Source organism: Vombatus ursinus, unplaced genomic scaffold, assembly GCF_900497805.2.
Source record: "Vombatus ursinus unplaced genomic scaffold, bare-nosed wombat genome assembly UNPS02014832.1, whole genome shotgun sequence".
In the NCBI taxonomy this organism is placed as follows: domain Eukaryota; kingdom Metazoa; phylum Chordata; class Mammalia; order Diprotodontia; family Vombatidae; genus Vombatus; species Vombatus ursinus.
This window is the reverse complement of record NW_020954610.1, coordinates 17,210,491-17,234,550: the sequence shown is the minus strand read 5'-3', so window position 1 is coordinate 17,234,550 and position 24,060 is coordinate 17,210,491. Positions and strand designations below refer to the sequence as shown.

Sequence of the window (24,060 nt, the reverse complement as noted above, 5' to 3'; positions counted from 1 at the left end):
GAACCTTACTTTCATCAGAATTGGTTCGAAGAGGAAATAACATACACACTTAATTGGGCCTAGAAATCTGTCTCACCCTATAGGAAAGTAGGAGAGGAAGGAGATAAGAAAGGGGGGGGAGGTGATGAAGGGAGGACAGATTGGGGGAGTGTGTAGTCAGAAACAAAATACTTTTGAGAAGAGACATGGTGAAAGGAGAGAGAGAATAGAATAAACGGGGTAGGGAGAAATAGGATGGAGGGAAATACAATTAGCAATAGTAACTGTGAAAAAAAAATTTGAAGCAAGTTTCTCTGATAAAGGCCTCATTTCTCAAACATATAGAGAACTAAGTCAAATTTATAAAAATCAGAGCCATTCCCCAAATTGATAAATGATCAAAAGAGATGATCAGGTTTCAGATGAAATAATCAAAGCTATCTATAACCATATGAAAAAACGCTAAACTCACTACTGATTGGAGAAATGCAAATTGAAACAATTCTGAGTTACCTCATAATCTGTTAGATTGGCTAATAGGACAGAAAAGGAAAATGACCAATGTTGAAGGGAACGTGGGAAAAATGAGACATTAATGCACTGTTGGTGGAGTTGTGAACTGATTCAACCATTCTATAGAGCAATTTAGAACTATGCCCAAAGGGCTATAAAATCATGTATACTCTTTGACCTAGCAATACCACTACTAGGTCTGTATCCCGAAAGGGATAAAAAAAAAAAAAGGAAAACGACCTATATGTACAAAAAATATTTATAGCAGCTCTTGTCTGATGGCAAAGAATAGGAAATTGAGGGGATGCCCATCAATTGGGGCTAAACGATGAAATACTATTATGCTGTAAGAAATGATGAACATGATACTCTCAGAAAAATCTGGACTTACATGAGCTGATACAAAGTGAAATGTACTGTGTACAAAGTAACAGCAATATTGTAAGATGATCAGCTGTGAATGACTTAGCTATGCTGAAGGACTTAGGATGAAAAATGCTATCCATCCCCAGAGAAAGAACTGTGTTTCCAGAAGTGGAAGAAATTCTGGATATGGAAACTCCTCTTGGAAAGTTGCTTGGGTTATAGAGGTTTAGTCACAAAGTCAGAGTTAAGACTTGAACCTAAAGCTTCCTGACTCCAAGGCTAGGCCTGTGTTCCCTATAGCATTCTGCCTCTCATTTAGAGATCATACTGAGCTCTCTTTTGAGATGATTGACCAGTTCCTTTTTGAAGAATTTAGCAATTAGTTGCCCTTCTTAAATGTAATACAGAATAAAGAGCATTAATTTGATATCATAAAATTTGGATATCAATCCCATTTGTGCTATATGATCTTCAACAAGTCACTTAACCTCTTTGGGCCTCAGTTTCTTCATTTGTAAAATGAGGAGATTGAATTGATGTTCTCTAAGGTCTATTCCTTCTCCAATTCCTATCATTGCCTATCTTCAAGTAGCTACACTATCCTTTCTTTTCTTTTTTTTGTGATTTTTTTATTAATTGATTTATTTATTTTTAGATTTCAGTAGTCACTTTTATGAGATTTTGAGTTCTAAAATTTCCACTCCCCCTCCTCAAGACAGCATGCAATCTGACATGGGCTATACATGTACAATCATATGAAACATATTTCCACATTAGTCATTTGTGAAAGAAGAATCAGAACAAAAGGGAAAAACCATGAGAAAGGAAAGAAAAGAGAGAGAGAGACAGAGACAGAGACAGAGACAGAGAGAGAGAGAGAGAGAGAGAGAAAGAGAGAGAGAGAAAGAGAGAGAGAGAGAGAGAGGGAGAGAATAGTATGCTTCAATCTACATTCAGACTCCATAGTTCTTTCTCTGGATGTGAATAGCATTTTCTACCATGAGTCTTTTGGAATTGTCTTAGATCATTGCATTGCTGAGAAAAGCTAAGTCTGTCAAAGTTGGTCATTGCACAGTGTTCCTGTTACTGTGTACAATGTTTTCCTGATTTTGCTCACTTTACTCAGCATCAGTTCATGCAAGTCTTTCCAGGTTTTTCTGAAATCTGCCTGCTCATTATTTCTTATGGAAAAATAGTATTCCATTACATTCATATACCACAACTTGTTCAACCACTCCCCAATTGATGGGCATCTCCTCAATTTCCAATTCTTGACTGCTACAAAAAGAACTGGTATAAATATTTTTGTGCATGTGTGTCCTTTTCCCTTTTTTATGATCTCTTTGGGATACAGACCTAGTAGTGGTACTGCTGGATCAAAGGGTATGCACAGTTTGGTTGCCCTTTGGGCATAGTTCCAAATTGCTTTCCAGAATGGTTGGATCAGTTCACAACTCCACCAACAGTGTGTTAGTGTTCCAATTTTCCCACATCTTCTCCAACATTTATCATTTTCCTCTTTTGACATGTTAGCCAGTCTGATAGGTGTGATTACACTGCCCATTTTTACAATAGGGCTTTTCTCTCTGACCACATGAAACATATTAATTAAATCAACTTTAGAACACAAAAGACTTTTGTTGAAAGCCAATATTTTTATTTTATTATTTTAGTGTTGTTGGCATCTGCAGAGCAGATTAATAACTGTGAAGGAGGTTCATGTTAGATGATATGAGTACAAAAATGCAACTTTTTGTGTAAAAATACACGGACAAGTTCATAAAACTCTCCTAGTATTTGAGATCAGAATTGACTCTGATCTCCATTCACAATCTGGTAGGAATATTTTGCACTGTTTTCAGAAATAATGCCTAGATTTTCTGAGTCCAAGAAATATGTTTGGTCTAGTAAGACCAGATGGGTCTTTGATCTGATGTGTATTTTTCTGTTTAATTCTAGTTCATATCAAGTATTGGTGCTACCCTTGGCTCTCCAAAGCAATTTTCCTTGTGATTCTATACAAGATACCACTTTCTTTAGCAATGACTCAAGTACCAAGGGATATGTGGCTGCAGAAATCCTTGCCAAAGACATACCTGATGCCCGAGAGATCTCTCTTGGAGACAGACTGTACTATGGGAAGTTTTACAATGCACCCTTGAAACCAAGAAATGATTACTGTGTCATATTGCGAATCACCAGTGAATGGAATCAGGTACATTCAGAGTCCTCAAAAATTATGAATTTTATTCCCATGAAGTCTAAACTCTTTGAGATTTTGGGGGACATTGAGGAAATGGTTTAACTTTTGTTTTTATATCACCTTTGTTTCTGAATATAGCCCTCACCTCTACCCAGCAAGCCATCTTTTGCAACAAGCAGTTTTGTAAAATTAACCAACATTTTAACTGAATCTGACAGCGTACACAATGTTCCATACTTTTAGTCAGCTACTTCTTCAAAGAAGGGAGGGAGGTACATTTTTTGTCATATCTCCTTGAAGGATGTTTGATAATTATTGTAGTATTTGGTTTTGCTTATGTTTTTCTTTCCATTTACGCTTTCCATTTACATTTAGCCATTCACCAATTTATGGGCATGCTCTTCATTTCCAGTTCTTTGTTACTACAAAAAGTGCCACTATAAATATTTTATGATATATGTGGCCTTTGTTTGACCTCTTTGCGATATATGCCTAGCAGTGGAATTTCTTGGTTAAAAGTTATGACTATTTTAGTCACTTTATTAAAGCTCTGGATTTTTGAAAAAGTAATTTGCCTCTCTGTTGTCTGAGGTGGACATCTTAAGCATGTAATTTCCTGAAACATCTGTTCAGTCTTTACATTTCATATGAGTTTGACATGTACCTTCACATTTTCTCTACTGTGGGGAATCTTAGAAGTTTTAGAATTCATCTGTTAATAATCCCTTCATTTTTATAGTTAAGGAAACTGAGATGAAGGGAAGTTAAGTAATTTGTCCCAGGCCACATGACTGTTTTGTGGTGTAGCCAAATCTTGGATCCAGGTCTTCTGATACTTATTCCAATGTTCTTTGAAATTCCTAGGAGCTGTAATGATAATTGAGATTTCGCTTTTCATTACCCAGGAGAGCTCATATGGTTCTTTGTGAAGACACTGCCCTAAAGAGGTTCTCTTCCCTCCCTAATGAAAGTGTTCTCTCAACACCCCAATTCCATCTTGATTCATCTTTATTGAGGCAGTCAAAAAAGGAAGGCCATGTAAACACTTCCTTGCCCTCACAATTTTGTGATTACTAGGTCTCTCATCTTCCTCCTGCCTACACTGCAGTCTACTTTCATGAATGCATTTTGAACAAGGAGATAAGGGAGAGAAGAAAGCACCAGAGAGCTGTTCTGTTTAGTCCTCACACCTGTCTCCATTTTCCTCTTCCTTTTCTGCCTTCTCTGATCACTTGTCTTCATATCAGACTGAGAACTAAGAATGGATTCATGTCCTAAAGAAAGTCAGAGGAAGACCAGATAGACAAACAGTGTAGACTAAAAAGGTTTCAGCATTGTTTTTGTTCAGTTGTTTTTCAATTGTGTCCAATTCTTCATGACCCCATTTGGGGTTTTCTTGGCAAAGATACTGGAGTGGTTTGCCTTTTCCTTTTCTAGTTCATTGTATAGATGAGGAAACTGAGGCAAATAGGGCAAAATGACTTGCTCAGAGGTCACACAGTTAGTAAATGTCAGAGGCCAGATTTAAACTCAGGAAGATGAGTCTTCCTGACTCTCTGCCAGCACTCTATCTACTGTACCACCCAGCTGTCCTACCCACCTAGCTTCTCCACCTTATCTAGTGTACCAATAAGTAGAGGGTATAATGAAGCATTTCTCTTATCCCATGAGCCTTTCATTTGATATTGTAGGTGAAGTTGTCATCCTAGAGGACCCAAGTTCCATACCCAGAAAACCACAAGAAGACAAGAACACAATGCTGAATGTTTCTGTTCACTGCCTGTTTATGGGGCTTGGGTTCTGTGTGGAAATAATTCTTATTGTGATGACTCCATGGTCAACCTCACTGCTTAGCCTGGGAATGAAGAGTCAAGTGGGGTCATCTGTTATAGGGTCTTGACTGGGCAATGTCATTGTCAGACATGTACTGAAATCTTACATTTAGAATTAAAAGTGACTCCAGAGTCTACCCAGTCCAACCCCTTCATTTTACAGATAAGGGACTAAGACTAAGAGAGGCTAATTAAATTACCCAAGGTCACACAGGTAGTAAGTAGCAGAGCCAAAATTCCAACTCAGGTCCTCTGACTCCAGGTCCCATGCTCTTTATATGGCACCATGCTACCTCCCTAGGAAATTCGGTGACCATTGATTATAATATCATGTTCAGAAATGTCTTTTGCCTTGTACCATCAGAGAACTGGAACATAAATTATCCAAGATTTGAATTTGTCAAAGAAAGCTGGACTCCTGCTTCCAAACCCCAGACCTCCAGGGTTTTAAAGTTTTGAGCAGAAAACTGACAGAGTTGAGGGCATAAGTGGTATTTTCATCAGCAATGCCAAAGGAATGTAGGTCATTTAGAAGAGAGGTTAAATCTGAGAAGTGAGCAATTTGATATGAATGTGTCAGGAGAACAGGATGTAGTGTGGTTTTCTGAACCATTGCTTCATGTACAGGAATGTTGGGTCCCTGGCAAGGGCTGTAGTACATCCAGGAAGCACAAAGAAGAGAGTTTGGAACTTGCATGACCTAATTTAAGAGAGCTTTAAGCTGAAAAATGAGGGGAAAGGAGGAAAGTATCAAATTCACCCAGATTAAATAATCACTGAGATCCCAGAATCCAACTCTGAAGTTCAACAATTCAACATATCTAGTATTTACTAAAAGTGCCTACTCTGTTCAAAGTACCACACAAAACCAAAATAGACTTGCCCTCGTGGGACAGTAAGTATACATGGCATCACCAGTGGATCGGGCACTGAACTTAGTGTCTGGAATCAATCAGAAAGTAAGCATTTATTAAGTGCCTACTGTATGTCAAGCACTGTGCTAAAGGTCTGGGGATACAAAAAGAGAAAAAAAGAAATAACTGCTCTGTCCTCAGGAGGCTTCCAATCTAATGACAATCCACAAAAGAAAGGTAAAAAGTGGGGTTGAAGGAGAAGTAGTGGAGTCCAATCCAAGGAGTGTAGCTAGTAGGAAATAAAGAGTTTGCTGATCTGTGAGCCCTGTTTAAATGGAGGCTTTAGGAGGAGTTCTTTGCTCTGCCTTCCAGCCCTCCAATCAGAAGGTCAGAGGGTATTGAGGGTCTGGAAGATCTGGGTTCAAATCTCATCTTCAATATTTGCTAGCTATATGACATTTAACCTCCTTATCTTTCTCATCTGTAAAATGGTGGGATTGGGCTTGAAGTCTCTTCTAGCCATAAACATATTCTCCTTTCTTCCAATGATCCCAAGGCCATTAGGTGGGGAACTTGGGTCCAGTGGGCTGCAACTTTATCATCTACCCCAATGACAAATAAAAAGCTCATGGGATAAGAGTGGGGCTTCACTACACCCTCCACTTAGGCAGAGGACCTGATAATTCCTGCTTTCTTGAAATCTGGGAAAGGGCAATGAGGAGGAAGAAATGCTTTGTGAATTTGTGATTTTCTTTCTTCCACCCATTCCAGACCTAGAGTGGATCTAAATTTTTGTTCAGACCTTAGAGATATCCTGGTGGTTGATCTGTAAGGACCCACCAAAGATCAGTTGGTTCATCCTTTCACACTAGGCAGAACCATTCTGAAACCATCTTACAACCAACAGGTCGAAGAGTAGACCTGCCCAATGAGGTGTCAGTCCTTAGAACATGTTCATTAATCTCTGTCTGCTGCATTTAGCTACATGGAGGCTTGGTAAGTTTCTTTCTGGAAACATGTGATGCAAAGGGCTCTTTGTTTCCTTTTGGCTTACTGTGTCTACTAGAAGAATCTGGCAGCAATTCTGGTTGTTAGACCTCCGGTGGTTCTATCAACCTTTTGAAGCTCCTAAGGTCCTAACCATATCATTCTGTCTCTGATATTAATTCATTTAATACAGTGAGAGAGACAGAGGCTCCTGGGTGGGGTAGATAAGGCAGCTGCTGTTTTTGTTTCTGCTTTCTCTTCTCCCACATGGAGGCCTACAGCAAGCAGTTCTTACTTCACTTGCCACCAGGGAGGAGAGCAAGTTTTCATCTGTTTAGTCTTTTATACGCATGTTCAGTTCTGGCTCATCTCCAAATTTAAAAGGCTTTTTTGTCACCATGCAGTTAGCTGACAGGAAATAGAAAATACGAATGCATGCTGATGAGGAAGAGAGAAGGCAAGGTCCCTCATTATACAAATAAAGAATTCATCATACTTTAAGTGAATTCCTTGACAAAAGATCTCAAAGACTCTTCCCTAAACGCTTTTGTGATCTCACAGTTACCATTCTGTGTGAAATTTCCCTTCTCAGTCCGAGCTGTGAGACTGAGGAAGTTGTTTAAATTCCCTGGGTTTTCATCTCCTCATTTCAAAAGAAAGGTTGCAGTAGGTTCTGGCTACTGTTCTTTGGATTAAAAAAAAAAGAAGACATTTGCTTTTCTTGGCTTATTTTTGTGGAAAACATGATTATGATATTTTTGAGGAACAGAAGCCAGAAAACTGGGAAAATCAAAGGTAATGCCTTCCTCTCTGGTTAAAATAATAAGCAAGAACCCAGAAGAGAAAGAAATATCCAGAGTGTGGTATCATGAGATTCTGTACAAGAGAAACATTGGTTTGTATAAGTTAATCATTTCAGACACAATTCAGTGCCGAGAACTTATGTATCAGACAGATCAGATTCACAGCATTTAGGATGGACACTAAAGATGGTCATATAGAGACACATATGTAAGTGTGTGGAGCTTCAAGAAAAATTAAATAAATTAAAAGTTAGTGACTGACATCAGTTGGGATGAAAATGAAAAAAAAAAGATTGTGAAATGCTATGGAGTCTTTCTCACATATTCTTTAAGCCCTCATCCCTCCCCCTTCTCCATTACACCAAATTACCCCTTGATTCTTAGGAAATGACTCTTACTTCACTGAGAGGATTGAACTCATAATGTCTTGTAACACGAGTTCTCACAACTTTAGGATTCCTGAAAATCAAAACTAAAAAAATCTGGCCATAACATGACGCATCAGTGAGAAGCAACTGACTTCTCTTATGAAATCTTAACTGACTGGCAGCTCTGCTTCTCCCCCCTCTCCACGTCAGAATGTTTCCTGTATCATTAACTCATGTCTCCTCCTTCCCTTCTAACTGCTAAATTCAGTGACCTGCATTCTGCTCATGTTATTCTGTTTCAGTCATAACTGACCTTGCCAGCCACCTCCTCCTCCTTCCAGAAATATTCTTGTCCCTTATCCTCCATGATGCTGCACTGTTCTCTTTCTCCTCTTATCACCATGACTGCACATTCTACGTACACCTTGTGGACTCCCCTTCTTTCTGCCTCAGAACTTCAAACGTTCCCTGATGTTCCATCTTTGACCCTCTTTCCTGGTAATTGGCTGCCAGCCCAGTCCACTATTTCAGGAGAGACTCCAGCCATGCTTCACTCCCTTCCAGACTCGACTCCCTAGCCTTCTCATACTCTTCAACAACTGCCTTGCCCTTATGTGGGTACCCTTCCCCTCCAACTGTTTCAGCTCTTCTTTGTGTGTTATCTTTCTCCTGCTTCCAATTAAAATATAAACTCCTTGTAAGTAGGGACTATCTTACTTGTATTTGTGTCCTCTTTACTCCTATCCCACCTTAGTACTGTACTTGGAAGAAAATGCTTAATAAATATTCTATCTGTTCATTCCTTTCAGTTGTGTCTGACTCTTCATGACATCGTTTGGGGTTTTCTTAGCAGAGATACTGGAGTAGTTTGCCGTTTCCTCTCCAGCTCATTGTATAGATGAGAAAACTGAGGCAAGCAGGGTTAGGTGACTTGCCCAGGATCACACAGCTAGTAAGTTTCTAGGGCCAGATTTGAACTTGGGATGATGAGTCTTCCCGTCTCCGGGGCTGGCATTCTGTCCACTGTGCCACTTAGCTGCTCAGTATTCCATCTACCTAGACATTTTCTGAGCCCTCTCTCCTATCTTCCTCCATGATCTCATTCAACCCTACAACTCATTTTCCTATCCCATCTCTACTTGTAGAAATCCCTCAAAGTCTCTGGGGTCCAGAATCATCCCAGCTGCTAATGATCTCTTTTTTCCTTAGAAATCTTACCATATCACTTTGTACATCTTTTTTTGGAAGGAAAGGGAAGGGAATAGACATTCACATGGCACCCACTATGTGTCAGGCACTGTGCTAAGTGCTTTCCAAATATTACCTCATTTGCTTTTCACAACAACTCTTTGTGGCAGGTGCTATTATTATTTCCATTGTACAGTTGAGGAAACCGAAGCAAACAGGTTTAGTGACTTGCCCAGGGTCACACAACTAATGTGTCTGAGGCAGGATTTGAACTCAAGTTTTCCTGACTTCAGGCTCAGTGCTCTATCCACTGAGTCACTTGACTGAGCTTAGCAAATTCTTTGTGTTATATTTATTTGTACATGTGTCTTTATATGAATGGGATCAAAGGGCTTACAGATTGTCATCAGTCCCTCCTTTTGAGATGCTCTGGCTTGGCCTGGTCTCACATAAAGTCCTCAGTAGACTCATTTTTCCCTCACTTCTTTTCACTGTTTTGTGAGGCAAAATGTCACATCATCTTTTAACTTTCTCTGTAGTGTTTTTCAAATGAGTGAATACTCTAAAATGGTGCTACCGTTGACTTCCTTGTCAAAGAAAATCAGGAATTTGCCAGTGCTAGGCCATTTTTGGACTATTTGGGCCTGCAAAGAGCAGATTTAGTCAAATATGTCTGAGGAATTATGATAGAGTCATTGCCTTAACTTTCAAACATTTTCTGTTTTTCTGAATTTTTAAGACAGGATGGGTTGTAAATCCTAGATCCTCATCTTTATCTCTTTTTCTAATTGGGTATTGATTGTAACTTTCATCCTACCTATTAGAATATAGTTGTGTGTGTGTGTGTGTGTGTGTGCATGCACGCACATACACATGCACATGCACACGATATTGCTCAGTTCCCCACAAAAGTCCTTCTACACCACCCTTATTTCTCAAAGGTTATTCCAGCAAAATATGAGCTCCTGCAGGTACTTCCAAACTGGAAATGCTTCAAGTATGATTCTGGTGATATTGTACACAATGTACTCACTGTCTGTCCTTTGGGGTCCAGTGCCTCTTCAATCTCTTTTCTTCCCCTCCTCTCATCTTCCCCTGGGTAATGTCTTTTTGAAACAATAAAACAAGCTCCCATGCAGCTAATCAAATCTTATGTGCCATCTGTTGCAAAGGATGAAAAAATTGAGTTCTATGAAGAACTTAATGAAATATTCCAAACCAAGTTCATGTATGCCTTAATATGCCAATGGAAAGTGCAAAGGTAATTATAGGACAAGATTTTAAAAATGCTTTGGGAGTTACAGTTTTAAAAAATTCAAAATAACAAAAATTGAAATAAAGATAATCAAAGAATAGATAAACGAAGCTGAAAACAAACAAAAACCCATTGAGTTGGTAAATAAACTAGGGAGTGGTTGTTTGAAAAGACTAATAATATAGAAAAAAATCCTTAGTTAATATGATATTTTCTTAAATAAAGGAAAACCAAATAAACAAAATCAAAGAGTAAAAAGGAGAATTCATAATCAAAAAATAGTGGAAATTATTAGAAACTATTTTGTCTAATTATATGTCAGCAAAATTGCTATCTTAAATGAATTAGATGAATATTTAGAAAATGTAAAATATCTAGGTTAAGAGAATGAAAATAGAAAATTTAAACAATACAGCCTTAGAAAAAGAAATTGATGAACCATAAACACACAAAGGAAAAGATTATAGGCCCATATGGATTTATAAGTGAATCTTCTCAAATATTCAAAGAATAATTAACTCTAATAGTTATATATTTTGCAAAAAATAGATAAAACATTCTACCAGACTCTTTTTATTAGATAAATTAGATAAATCAGATACCTGAACTAGATGGAGATAAAGCAGAGAAACGAGACTGTCCTAGAGATATGTATTAGAAATACATATCTCTAATGAATATGTATGCAATAAGTATGCAAAAATGTTTAATAAAATATTAACAATGAGGATTCAGAAACATATTGAAAAAATTATTCACTTTAACTATGTTGGCTTTATAGTAGGAATGCAGGGTTGGCTCAATATTAGGAAAATAACAAGCATAATTGATCATATTAACCAAAAAACCATTATAATCATTGATGGTATCAACTGATAAAATAAAGTACTTATTAATCAAACAGGCATTTTTAAGTACTTGTTATGTGTCAGGCACTGGGTAGGCACGGAGATACAAATTCAAAGAATGAGACAATCCCTGCCCTCAAAGAGTGTACATTCTAACAGAGCAGTTAACAAGTACATATATAAGTATATAAAAAATACAAAATAAATACATGGAAATTAAATACAATTAAAAACAAGTGCACATATAAATATATGAAGAGTAAGTGCAAAATAAATACATGGAAATTAAATACAAGGGCAACACTAGTTGGGAAGGGGAGTGGATTAGAGAAGGCATCTTATAAAAGAAGCTGCTTGAGCTATATCTTGCAACAAATATGAGGGGAGAATGTATTCCAGCCACAGGCTGGCTGGGCAGTACAAAGGCATGGTGATCAGAGATGAAGAGCTGTATACAACGAACAGAGAAAAAGTCAGTCTGGCTGGATTGCAGAATGTAAGAAGGGAAGTGATGTATGATGATCCTGAAAAGGTAGGTTTGGGGGCAGATTGTGATGAGCTTTAAAAGAGATATTTACATTTTATTTCAGAAGCAATAGGGAGCCACTGGAGTTTACTGAGTAGAATCTGGGCTTAAGGGAAACCACTGGAATAGGCAGAGTTGTTGTGAGGAGGCCAATTATGAGGTTATTGGGATAGCATAGGCAAGAGATAAAAATTTGAACTAAGGCAGTGAGAAGTGAAAAGGGGTCAGATTTGAGAGATATTGTAGAGATGGAAAGAGCAAGATTTGGCAATTGATTGGATATGAGAGATGAGGGAGAGTGAGGAGATAAATATGATACTGAAGTTATGAACCTGAGAGACTAGAAGAATGGTGGTACTTTCCACAGAATAGGGAAGTTTGGAAGAACAGTGGGTATTTTGAAAGTGGGGCAGGGGAAAATTTTTTAGTTTTTTGGACATGTTAGGTTTGCGATGTCTCTGTGACATCCAGTTTGAAATGTCTAATAGATAATTGGTGTTGTGAAACTGAAATTCTAGTGAGACTTTGGGGCTGGATGTATAGCTTTGGGAAGTATCTACATGAAATGATAATTGAACTGAAGGGAATTGATGAGGTCATCAAGAGAAGAGGGCCAGGGACAGAACCTTGTGGAACTCCCAAAGTTAGGGAGCATGATGTAGATGACGAGCCGAAAAAGGAAATGAAATGGTTAGGCAGTTGGGAGGAAAAATAGGAGAAAGTAGTATGAAACCCAGGAAGAATGCAATATGCAGCAGAGAGGTCAAGAAGGATAAGGACTAAAAAAAAAAGACCTATCATATTTGTCAATTAAGAGAACTTTGGATCAGTGGAAAGAATAGTTTCACCTGAGTGATGAGATTGGAAGCCCGATTGCAGAGGGTTGAGGAACGAGCAAGAGAATGCCAACTGTGGGCAATAGCACAGAAAACTTATTCACGGAGTGTGGCTGAGAAACAGAGGAGGAGAGATATAAGATGATAGTTTTGGGGTAAGGCACAATCTAATGAAGGATTTTTTTAAGGATGGGAGAAACTTGGGTATATTTGAAATCAGCAAGGAAGGAATCAATAAATAACTAAGTCAATCAGTCAAAAAGCATTTATTAAGTACTTTATATGTGCCAGGCAATGAGCTGAAGTGCTGCCCCACTTTTTTTTTTTTTGGCAATTGGGGTTAAGTGACTTGCCCAGGGTCACACAGCTAGTGCATGTCAAGTGTTTGGTCTGAGGCTACATTTGAACTCAGGTCCTTCTGACTTCAAGGCCAGTGCTCTATCCACTGCACCATCTAGCTTTCCCGCTGCCCCGCTTTCAAAATACCCACTGTTCTTCCAAACTTCCCTATTCTGTGGAAAGTACCACCATTCTTCTAGTCTCTCAGGTCCATAACTTCAGTATCATATTCATCTCCTCACTCTCCCTCATCTCTCATATCCAATCAATTGCCAAATCTTGCTCTTTCCATCTCTACAATATCTCTCAAATCTGACCCCTTTTCTCTTCTCACCGCCTTAGGAGAAGACAGAAGGGGATGTAATGTAAGAGGGACATGTAAGAGGGCCTGGCCTTGGAGAGAAGAAAGGTCACCTCTTTATTAAAGATTGGAGGAATGTAGGAGAGTGGGGGCTGATGTTAAAGGGTTTTGAGAAGAGAAGGAGAAAAATAAGAGGTCATGGTTAATGGACTCAGTCTTCCTCAGTAAATTAAGAGCTGAGGACCTCAGCTGACAGGGTGAAGAGAGAAGAAAGTGTGGGAGACTGGACAAGATAAGACAAAGTTTAGAATACATTTTGTGGTTTGTGAGCTATTGAATGGATTGAGGAAGAATAAAATAGTTGTCTTGCTACAGTGAGATGGTGAGGATAATACAAGGCTAGGGTTTAGCAAGTGATGGGTAATAATAGGACAAGAGTGTAAGGGGTTAAAGAATGAAGACTGCAGAATGGAATTGATTAACTCTAGGATTAAGATTGGGAAGGAAGTGAAGTCAGAACAGAGTAATGGCCTGAGAATGTCCTGAAAGGGACAAGGATTGGAGGTCTCTATGAGGGTGAAAGAATAGGCTCAGGAGATTTCTCATTAAGAAGGCAATGTGAAAAGTCTTAGAAGAGCCCAACTCTCCTGAAAGTACTCCTGCAGAATTCTTAAAGGGCACAAGAAGGAACAATGGAAAAGAAACCAAAGAAAACCTTAATAAGCCTTTATAATCCTGTCTAGAACTATTCAAGAAGCCTGCAGATAGTCTGAATGGACATAGGCTAGGGAAGGAGGCATAAGCTTCTTTGCTAGGGAAGCCCATATCAGAGTCAGAGCAGGGGACCAGTTTAGTTCGGGGCAGCAAAATCCTGGAGGTCCATATTTAACACCCAGTGGTGTTAACACTCAGGGGTGTGGGGGTGGGGAGGGATGAGTGGGGAGGGTTAGGAAACACACAACACACGTTCTGACTCTGCCCAGGTTACTTAACTTCTCTAGGATCCAGTTTCCTCGTGTAAATTGAGAAGGGATCAGTGATGTCAAACTCAAATAGAAACAAGGGCAACTAATCTGTGCATAAGGATTCCTGAACTTTCAGACTTGATGATTAGCATTGGATTTGGATTTAGAGGATCAGGGTTTGAATCTTGCTTTGGTGATTTACCATTTGTGTGACCCTGGTCAAGTCACTGAACTTCTCTGTTCCTTCTAACCACCTTGAGAATGGCTTCTACCAAGGCAGTTAGGCACTGTAGTGGATAGAGCCCTGGGCCTGGAGTTAGGAAGACCTGAGTTCAAGTCTAGTCTCAGACATTTACTAGCTGTATGACCCTGGGCAAGTCACTTAACCTCTGTCTGCCTCAATTTTCTCCACTGTAAAATGGGTTAATAATAGCCCTTACCTCCCAGGGCTGTTGTGGACATCAAATGAAGTAATATTTGTAAAAGTGCTTAGCACAATGCCTGGCACATATTAAGTAAGCACTTAATAAATGCTTATTTCCCTCCTTTCCCCTTCTTTAAAAATTTTTACCCTATGCAGATCACAGTGCTGGCTATCCACTGGCTTCCAGGTCATTCTCCCTTCTTTCTCAAGGAGTTCAGCACCTCTCTTACTGTCTTCTTTCTTTCTCAATTTCTGCCTTTCAAAGGTCATGTTGATGCTCCCTCAACCTTCCCATGTCCTCAGTTTCTGCAAGTCCCATGACATTCTCCTCTCTGCCTGAACTGTGAACAAGGACGGTTACCCTGGATCTCACTATTATCTACAAGTGTTCCACTTCCTTGGTTTAAAAAAAATGAGATATTACTTTAACTGACCATAAACTCGTATCATTTTATCTTTCTCTATGCCTCAGCCCTTCATTACACTCGAGTAGAGAATACAGCTAGAGGGGATAGAAGGAATAGCTACGGTTCAAGACCTGATAGTTTTCTATTTTAACTAATAGTTTTCTTAATTCTGGCTAAGGCTTTGTTATTTCTTTCTTTTTTTCCCACATCAACAAGCATCTTTTTTTTTGCATGAAACTTCAAATCTATTATGTATAACTTGCTATTCTTTTAAATGCATAATAAAGTTTAAATATATTAAAAGATATATCATGTAACTTTTCCCTTTCTTTCTTCCCCCCCACCTAGAGATAACTACCATTAGACACAATTATGTATATATATGTAAAATCATTCTATACATACTTCTATTTTTCAGTTCTTTCTCTGGATACAGATAGCATCTTCCTTCATAGGTCCTTTATAGTTAATTTGGGACTTATAATAGTCAAAATGACTTAGTTACTCAAAGTTTTTGTTTGTTTGTTTGTTTGTTTTTTAGTGAGGCAGTCGGGGTTAAGTGACTTGCCCAAGGTCACACAGCTAGTACTTGTCAAGTGTTTGGTCTGAGGTTGGATTTGAGCTCAGGTCCTCCTGACTTCAGGGCCGGTGCTCTATCCACTGCGCAACCTAGCTGCCCCCAAAGTTGTTTTTAAAATTGTATTGCTGTTACTATATACAACCTTCTCTTGGTTCTGTGCATTTTACTCTTCATTATTTTGTGTAAGTCTTTCCATGTTTATCTATGATCATATACCACAACTTGTTTATCCCCAATTGACAGGCATCCCCTCAATTTCCAGTTCTTTTCCACCACAAAGAGAGCTGCTAACAACTTTTTAAAATGTATAGGCTCATTTCCTTTTTCCCTCATCATCTTTAGAAACAGATCTACTAGTGGTATCTGCTATTTCTGCTAGGCAGAAGGACAGCAAATAGTGATGGGGCCTTATGGAATTGGTACCCTAGATAGGAGGATCATAACTTTTGAGGTAGGAAGGACCTTTGAGGCCATATAATTCAACCCATTTATTTTACAAGTGAACAACCGAGGCTGTTTGTCGCTTTCCCAAAGTCAAACAAGTAAGGAAGTAGCAGAGTCAGGATTTGAACTCAGGGCCTCCCCACCCCATTCCCCACGCCACAAATGATGAAACCTTAAAGAAGTTAAATGTTTTGTCCTGGGTCACACAGGTACTGCGGTATCACATGCTAAGATTTGAACCCAGATCCTCTGACTCCAGGTCTGGCACATTTCCATTGTACCATGGACCTGGTGAAAGTCTTCATGGAGGTACATGTACCCATGATCACATACAAATGTTGAAGGATTGTATAGCCCCTGTTGAACCTGCCATGCCTCTCAATTCCAGGGTAACAGGTACAATGTGATAATGATTTCTGGGGACAGTGATTGTTTTGATGTGTTTTCCTTTGTAGGTGAGAAGACAGTCCTGTGTAGTTTGGGCTGAAGTAAAAGGTAAGGCCATTTGCTGCCTTATTTCCCCCTCCCCAGCCCTCTTGTCTCCCCTACCCCTAATACTCCTACCAATGGGGCAGAATCCCATCTGTAGCAATGAGTTGCAGCTTAATTGCTGCATGTTATTTATTTACACAGACACTTACAGTAAGGGTTGAAAAGGGACACCATCTGATTCATCTGGGAAATTTAATTGCACCCAAAGGATGTATTTGAAAAGGCTGGCCTTCGGGCATGAAATTGGTGGAGGATTATTTTAGGGAGTCTCTTTATTTCACTTGGTACTTTCTATTTGTATGTGAAATAGCATCTATTAGCCTATGAAAGTAATTCTGAACATCCATTATGTCTTTGTGATGTGTGATTTTCTTAGTAGTAGCTTTTCTGCATGTTTAAGACTAGTTCAGACTGGATAGAAAAATTTCCTAGGTTTTGCAAAAATAGTTCTCCTTCCTTCCCCCATTCTTGGTATACACTGCCCCCCAATTCCTGCCCCTGACCTTGGCCTCCGAATCCCTGATTTCCTCCAAAGCACAGCTCCCATGCCATTTCTGGCATAAAACCTTTCCTGATCTGCTCTCCTTCTTCCTTCCTGGTATTCTCTCCTTCATAAAATTACTGTATATTACTTGGAATATGTTTCATATTTATTTATTTGTAAACCTTTTGTACCCTACTGAGAAGCATGTAATTCACTGAGGGCAGAGATTATTTCTTTTTGTTCTGTCTTTGTTTCCCTACCCCTGGCACAGTGCCTTGTACATAGCCACTGAGTAATAAATACCTGTTGAATTGTTGAGTTATTGAAGAAATGGATGATACATTCTGTCATATTTATGTATTTACAGCAAACTGGCTTATTGTGAAAATTCTAGGTGGCTTTCGAATTGTCTTGATTCTGCCCAGCATATATTTAACCATCTAGGGACCAGCTAGGAATATTGGTGGAAGAAAAGGAAATTGGCTAAAAGATTAATATCTTCTGAAGACAATCCCACTGCTTTTTAAATGTAAGACACCAAACTGATTTCTGACATATTCTTGTTCAGTGGAAAGAGATGGGTATGTCAAGTGATTCCCCCGTTTTAAAGAGCTATATAGGATTAGTTGTTGCTATTATTATCATTATTTGTCTACCTCTCTCTCCTTGACCTCTTGTTCGGAAGGCAGCTTGGTATGATAGGAAGAGAATCAGATTTGGAGTCAGAGAACTTGGGTTCTAGTGCTAGCTTTACAACTTACTTGTACAATTCTGTAATCCTATGAACCTCTGAAGTTAATTAGCCTCTCTGGGCCTCAATTTCCTCAGCTGTAAAATGAGGAAGGTGGACTAGATGGATGACCTCTAAAATCCCTTCTAGCCCCAAATCTATGTTGCTGACCAGTGGTTTTTTTGCATAATGTCTTAGTGACTCCCACTTCAGGGCAGCATTTAATCAGAGAAGCTTGGAGAAATACAGGTTCAATATGGATCCCCTTTGCCAAGTTCTGGCAGAATTTTTGTCTTTGCCTAACATTGGAAAGTATGTGCTGGAAAATGATGCAGTGTTGGGTGATGAAGGAAAGAGCCACTGGATAAAGATTTAAAAGATGGGGATTTAGTTCATAGCTCTGTCATTTAACTGTATGTGACTCAACAAGTTCCTTAATTGCTCTGAGATTTAGAAAAGTGAGGATTGGGATGCCTACTAGATGGCACAGTGGATAGAGCACCAGGCCTGGAGTCAGGAAGACCCGAGTTCAAATCTGGCCTCAGACACTTGTTGGCTGTGTGACCCTGGGAAAGTAACTTAATCATGCTTGCCTCAGTTTCCTCATCTGTAAAATGAGTTGGAAAAGGAAATGGCTAATCACTTCAATATCTTTGCCAAGAAAACCCCAGGTGGAGTCAGAAAGAGTCACACGTGACTGAACAACAACAACATAGCGAAATGTTTTATAATATCATCTCATTTGATCCTCTCAACAACCCTGTGAGGTAAGTGCTATTATCTTCCCCATTTGACAATTAAGAAAACTGAGGCAGACAGAGGTTAAGTGATTTGACCAGGGTCACACAACTGGGACGTGTCTGAGGCAGGATTTGAACTTAGGACTTTCTGACTCTAAGTCCATGCTCCATCTGTTACACCAGCTAGCAGACTATGTAGAGATACAGTGCTGATTTTGAGTTTGCAAAATGCTTTATGTAGAATTTTTTTTTATCCTCACAACCACCATGTGAGGAAGGCATTCCAGTTATTGTTGTTGTTCAGTTATTTCAGTTTGTGACCTCATTTGGGGTTTTCTTGGGAAAGATACTGCAGTGGTTCTCCAGATGAGGAAACTGAGGCAAACAGAGCTAAGTGACTTGCCTAGGGTCACATAACTAGTAAGTGTCTGAGGCCACATTTGAACTTAGTTCTTCCTGACTCCAGACCAGGGACTCTATCCACTGTACCACCTAGCTGTCCATTCCAGTTACTAGAATCCTCTATTTTACAAGTGATGAAACTGAGGCTTAGGGAGATTTAATTCCTTGAATACCTTTCTTCTCCCCACCTCCCACTTTTTTTTTCAGGGATCCCTAAACATGAGTCACAACCTAAGCTTAAAAAATTTGGTCTGACTTAGGAGGCAGAGCCAAGACGGCAGAGTAAAGGCAGGGATTCACCTGAGCTCTCCCCCAAACCCCTCCAAATACCTCTTCAAAATGACTCTAAACAAATTCTAGAACAGTAGTACCCACAAAAAGACAGAGTGAAACAAATTTCCAGCCTAAGACAACTTGGAACGTCATCAGGAAAGGTCTGGTGCATTAGAGTGAGAGCAACATAGTCCAAAACAGGCCACAGGGCTCACCAGCACAGACCAGGCCCCAGCAAACCTGAAGCAGGCCTTGGGAGTGACTGAATCAGCAGCAGCAGCAGCTGTTTCCAGACCTCTCAGCCCATACATAGATGCCAAAGACAATTTAGAAGGTCAGCAGGAAAGGTCTGTGGCACCTGGGTGAGAGTGGAGCATAGTAGATCACAGGCTGTGCCAGCACAGCCCCAACCCCAGCAAATCAGATGAAGTAATCAAAGCTATCTATAGCCATGTGAAAAAATAACTCACTATTGATAGGAGAAATGCTAGTTAAAACAATTCTGAGGTACTGCCTCATACCAATTGGATACTGGCTAATAGGACAGAAAAGGTAAATGACAAATGTTGGAGGGGAGGTGGGAAAAATGAGACTTTAATGCACTGTTGGAGTTGTGGACTGATTCAACTATTCTGTAGAGCAATTTGGAACTATGCCCAAAGGGCTATAAAACCATGCAATACCCTTTGACCTAGCAATACCACTACTGGTCTGTATCCCAAAAGAGATAAAAAACATGTACAAAAATGTACATGTACAAAAATATATGTACAAAAATATTTATAGGAATTCTTTTCTGGGGGTCAAAGAATTAGAAGTTTTGGGGAAACCCATCAATTGGAGAATGGCTGAACAAGTTGTGGTATGTGCTTATGATGGAATACTATTGTACAATAAGAAATGATGAACAGGATGCTCTCAGAACCTGGAAAGACTTGCGTGGGCTGATGCAAAGTGAAATGTACTGTGTACAAAGTAACAGCAATACTGTAAGACGACCACTTTCAATGACTTAGCTATTCTCAGCAATACAACAATCCAAGACAACTCTGAAGGACTTAGGATGAAAAATGCTATCCATCCTCAGAGAAAGAACTGATGGTATCTGAATACAGATAGAAGCATACTTTTTTTTTACTTTTTTAATTTTTTTAGGGTTTTTTTTTGTTCATGTTTTCTTTCACAACATGACTATTATGGATATATTTTTACATCACTACACATGTATAACCCATATTGAATTGCTTGCCTTCTTAATGGGGGTGAGAGTGGGGAGGGAGGAAGAGAGAGAATTTGGAACTCAAAGTTTTAAAAATGAATGTCAAAAAATTATTTTTACGTGTAACTGGGGAAAAATAAAATACTAAATAAAAGCTTAAAAGAATTGGTCTGCAAGAGGGGTGGTTAATGACTTTGTTTAATTTCTTTTTGAACTAACCCATTTGTCCTATCATTAGGAACTGATGATAATTGATTAGCAACTAATGATAACTAACTAATCATTAGGAACTAATAACTAAGCATTAGGAACTCACCCATTGTTATAGTGCTCATTGTCTATGGGCCCAGCAGTGTTTCTTTAACGTTAGACATGGGAACTCATCCCAGAGAGTTGGGACACAGCTCTCACTTCCTTGTCTATGAAGAGGATCCTCTGCTCTAGACCTACACATGCTTTTGAGACCAGGTTCAATACCGAGGGAGCCAGGTCTTTTATGAGAGGAGAGCCATATTTCCTTTTCTTCACATTGTTCGGTTCCTTAAACCCATGTACCAATTCCCTCAGGACAAATTATTTAAAGTTTAGGTTGTGGTTCATGTCTAGAATTTACCCAGAAAAGGAGGAGTAGAAAAGTACTCAGTGTATAGTAAGAAGCAGGTTTGGAAGAAGTATTTATTTGTTATAAACAAAAGCAATGCTAATAATAGACAAAAGACTTACAATATCCATTAACAGAACAAGGATTTAGTAATTTAAACTGAACTTAACTTAAACATTAAACAGGATTTAGTAACTTTAATTTATAATTTGCTGTAATTTGCTATAATTTAAGTTATAATTTGATATTTAAATTGCATCAGAACACAAAGCAGTTGATTAGGCATTTGACTTTCACCTCAGCTCTGCACTATCTTCCTCAAAGTCCGCATCTTCTGGCTCACAAGGCTAGGGGCTTGGGCTCTTTCTCATGTCTGTAGTTGTTGTCTCCAAGGCAGAAGCTTCTCTTGCTGACAGACAGTTTTCCTCAGAGAATCCAGGGCTTCCCAACTTCTTGAATAAATATGTATACCTTCAAAATGGACACCTTGAGAATGATGCTTAGAAATGATGCTCAGAAAAGGAACTCTTTGTAGAGGAAAATGCAGCAGGGGACCAAACTTGTCAAGTTGAGTCCATGCTCTAAGGAGAAGCCTTGGGGTTCCCTCCATCATTTTATCAGAAGTTCAATGACAGAGTACTACTTGCCATATGGGAAACTTGAAGGAAGAGATTGAGTTGGAAGCTGTCTTGTGTTTTTAACTGACTCAGCACAAATCGCTCATCCTAGATCATGTCAGCAGCTTCCATTTACCCAGAACCAGTCACTTATAATGATGATACATTTAGATCTCAAATATAACCATTTACTTAATGATAAGGTAAAAACAATAATAATAACATCATAGATATTCATATGACAATTGCATGAGTAATAAATACATCATAATCTATACATAAATCTGAGACACATTCTCCTACCAATATACTATCTGTGGGAGAAAAGTAGGTATACATTTATATAGACCTGGCAGGGAAACAAAAAATGAGGAATACTTATGTGATATGGGTAACTCACAACTCAGGACTGTGAGCATCAATGTCCCCTTTCTTTTCAGGCTGCTATTAAAATGTGTCCTTGATGAACATAGCCTCTCTATTGAGCAGATGCCTCCACTGCTAAGTTGAATTGGTCCATGCTGTGCTTTTCTAACACCACACTGAGCATGTCTTTGTCAAACTAGTTGATCTGCTGGGTAACATCTCCAATTTTTTGCTTCCAAGCTGTTCTTTTGCTCAGTTGAACCTGTTTTCAGTAATATCGTGACCCCTCTATAACACAATTCTAAATTCCGCCATTCCATCTCTCTCTTATCTTTCTGGGTTCAGATTCTGGTTCCTCTCTGGGAATGACCCCACTTTAGCTTAAACTTAATAACCAAATTTTCATGTTCTTTTGTTGATCAGGTAACTTACATTAGTCCTATAAAAATAGAAAAATTCTGGTGTTAATATTCTTCCAGTTATTCATATCCAAATCATTGAAGCACATTGTGTCCCTCTGTTCACTTCAGTGTTCTCTGGCTTGTCACACATACAGTAAGTAATTGTTGTTATAGAACTAAGTGAATCTTAAGTAACTGTTTGTCTTGTATCTTTGAGCAAACCTATGCCTCAGACACATAAACTCTTAAGACAGACAACTCTGTTGAAAAACAACCTTTTTTTCCCTCATAATTAGACCTGCGCCTTGGACAAATAAACTTTCATTTTCTTACATTTAGGATGTTGGGCATGTATTAATTAATTTTTTAAAGTAATACTTTCTATTTATATAGACTTTAAGGGTTTCAAAACACTTTACATACTTTACCTCAGTTAAGCCTCACAAAAACTTTGAGTTTACAGTTGTACAAGTATTATCTTTTTTTCCTTCTATTTTAACAAATACAAAAATTGAGCAGAGTGTGGCTTGCTCATGGTCACGCAAATGATAAATGGTACAACCAGAATTTGAAGGATGTTTTCTGACTTCCAGTCCAGTGCTCTTTCCTACTATATGATGCTACTTCTCCCAACTAAGCCCCAATAAATTATTTTTGGGGTAGCTAGGGAAGATGTTGGCAGCTGTAGCATGGGAACTTAGGTCCAAGGTGGCCCAAGGCCTGCAGGAGATTCATATCCACTTATGCCCATGGTTGGCTTGCAGTCAAAGACTTCATTGAAAAGTACTAAAAAGAAGTAAATCCTGACTTCCCCATAATGATGTGTAACTTCTCTAAGGTACAGCCAAAACTATGGGTCCACTATACTTTTGGCCAGGAGAAGAATATTTCATTGAACAGCCACTTACTTTGATCCAGTGGCGTTAGCCTCCTAGCTGTTCCATGAACAAGACACTCCATCTCTCAGCTCTGAGCATTTTCCCTGGCTGTCCCCATGCTTAGAACTGTTCTCCCTCCTCGACTCTGCCTTCTGGTTTGCCTGGCTTCCTTTAAGTCTCAACTAAAATCCCATCTTCTACAGGAAGCTTTCTTCTACCCCTCTTAATTCTAGAGCCTTTCCTCTATTAATTATTTCCTTATTTATCCTGTATCTACCTGGTTTGGATATATTTGTTTGTTGTCTCCCTCGTTAGACTTTGAGTTCTTTGAGGACAGGGACTTTGTTTTGCCTCTTTTTGTGTCTCTAGTGCTTAGTGCAGTGCCTGGCACATAGTAAGTGCTTGACAAATGTTTATTGATTGATTGATTGACTAAAGTCCCAGAGAATATGATGAGCGGCAAAGCCTGAAGTCTCAACAAAGCATTACAAACTGCTTTCCCAGAGTCTGGGCTCTGTTGGACTGGGGATGAAATATATTATGAAAAAAAAAATCTCTTCCATGTAAAGTTTCTGTTGCATCCAACCATAATTTTTCAGTGTCACCTCCTTTCACTACACAAATATAAACATTTTACCACCAAAAAAACAAAAGAAGAAATTATTTCTGTTTTATTTTCACAATCAAAATAATGTGTCAGCTAGAAGAGTAAATAAAAATAGCAACTCCTGTGTACTAATTAACTACCTTTAGTACTTCCTGTTTATAAACTCAGCTTAGGTAAACATTGCTTTCCTTTATACCTGGAGAAAGGCTACTGTCTCCCTGCAAACTCTAAG

General features: G+C 38.9%; 1 protein-coding gene across 1 annotated transcript in view; it reads left to right on the top strand.

Annotated features, from left to right (window-relative positions):
• Positions 1-24,060, top strand: part of SUSD1 (sushi domain containing 1) — a 327,082-nt gene that overhangs the window by 267,964 nt on the left and 35,058 nt on the right. Inside the window, exons 15-16 of the mRNA XM_027839015.1 lie at positions 2,818-3,073; positions 16,474-16,513. Coding sequence (XP_027694816.1) covers positions 2,818-3,073; positions 16,474-16,513 — 296 coding nt within the window. The remainder of the gene's footprint in view (positions 1-2,817; positions 3,074-16,473; positions 16,514-24,060) is intronic.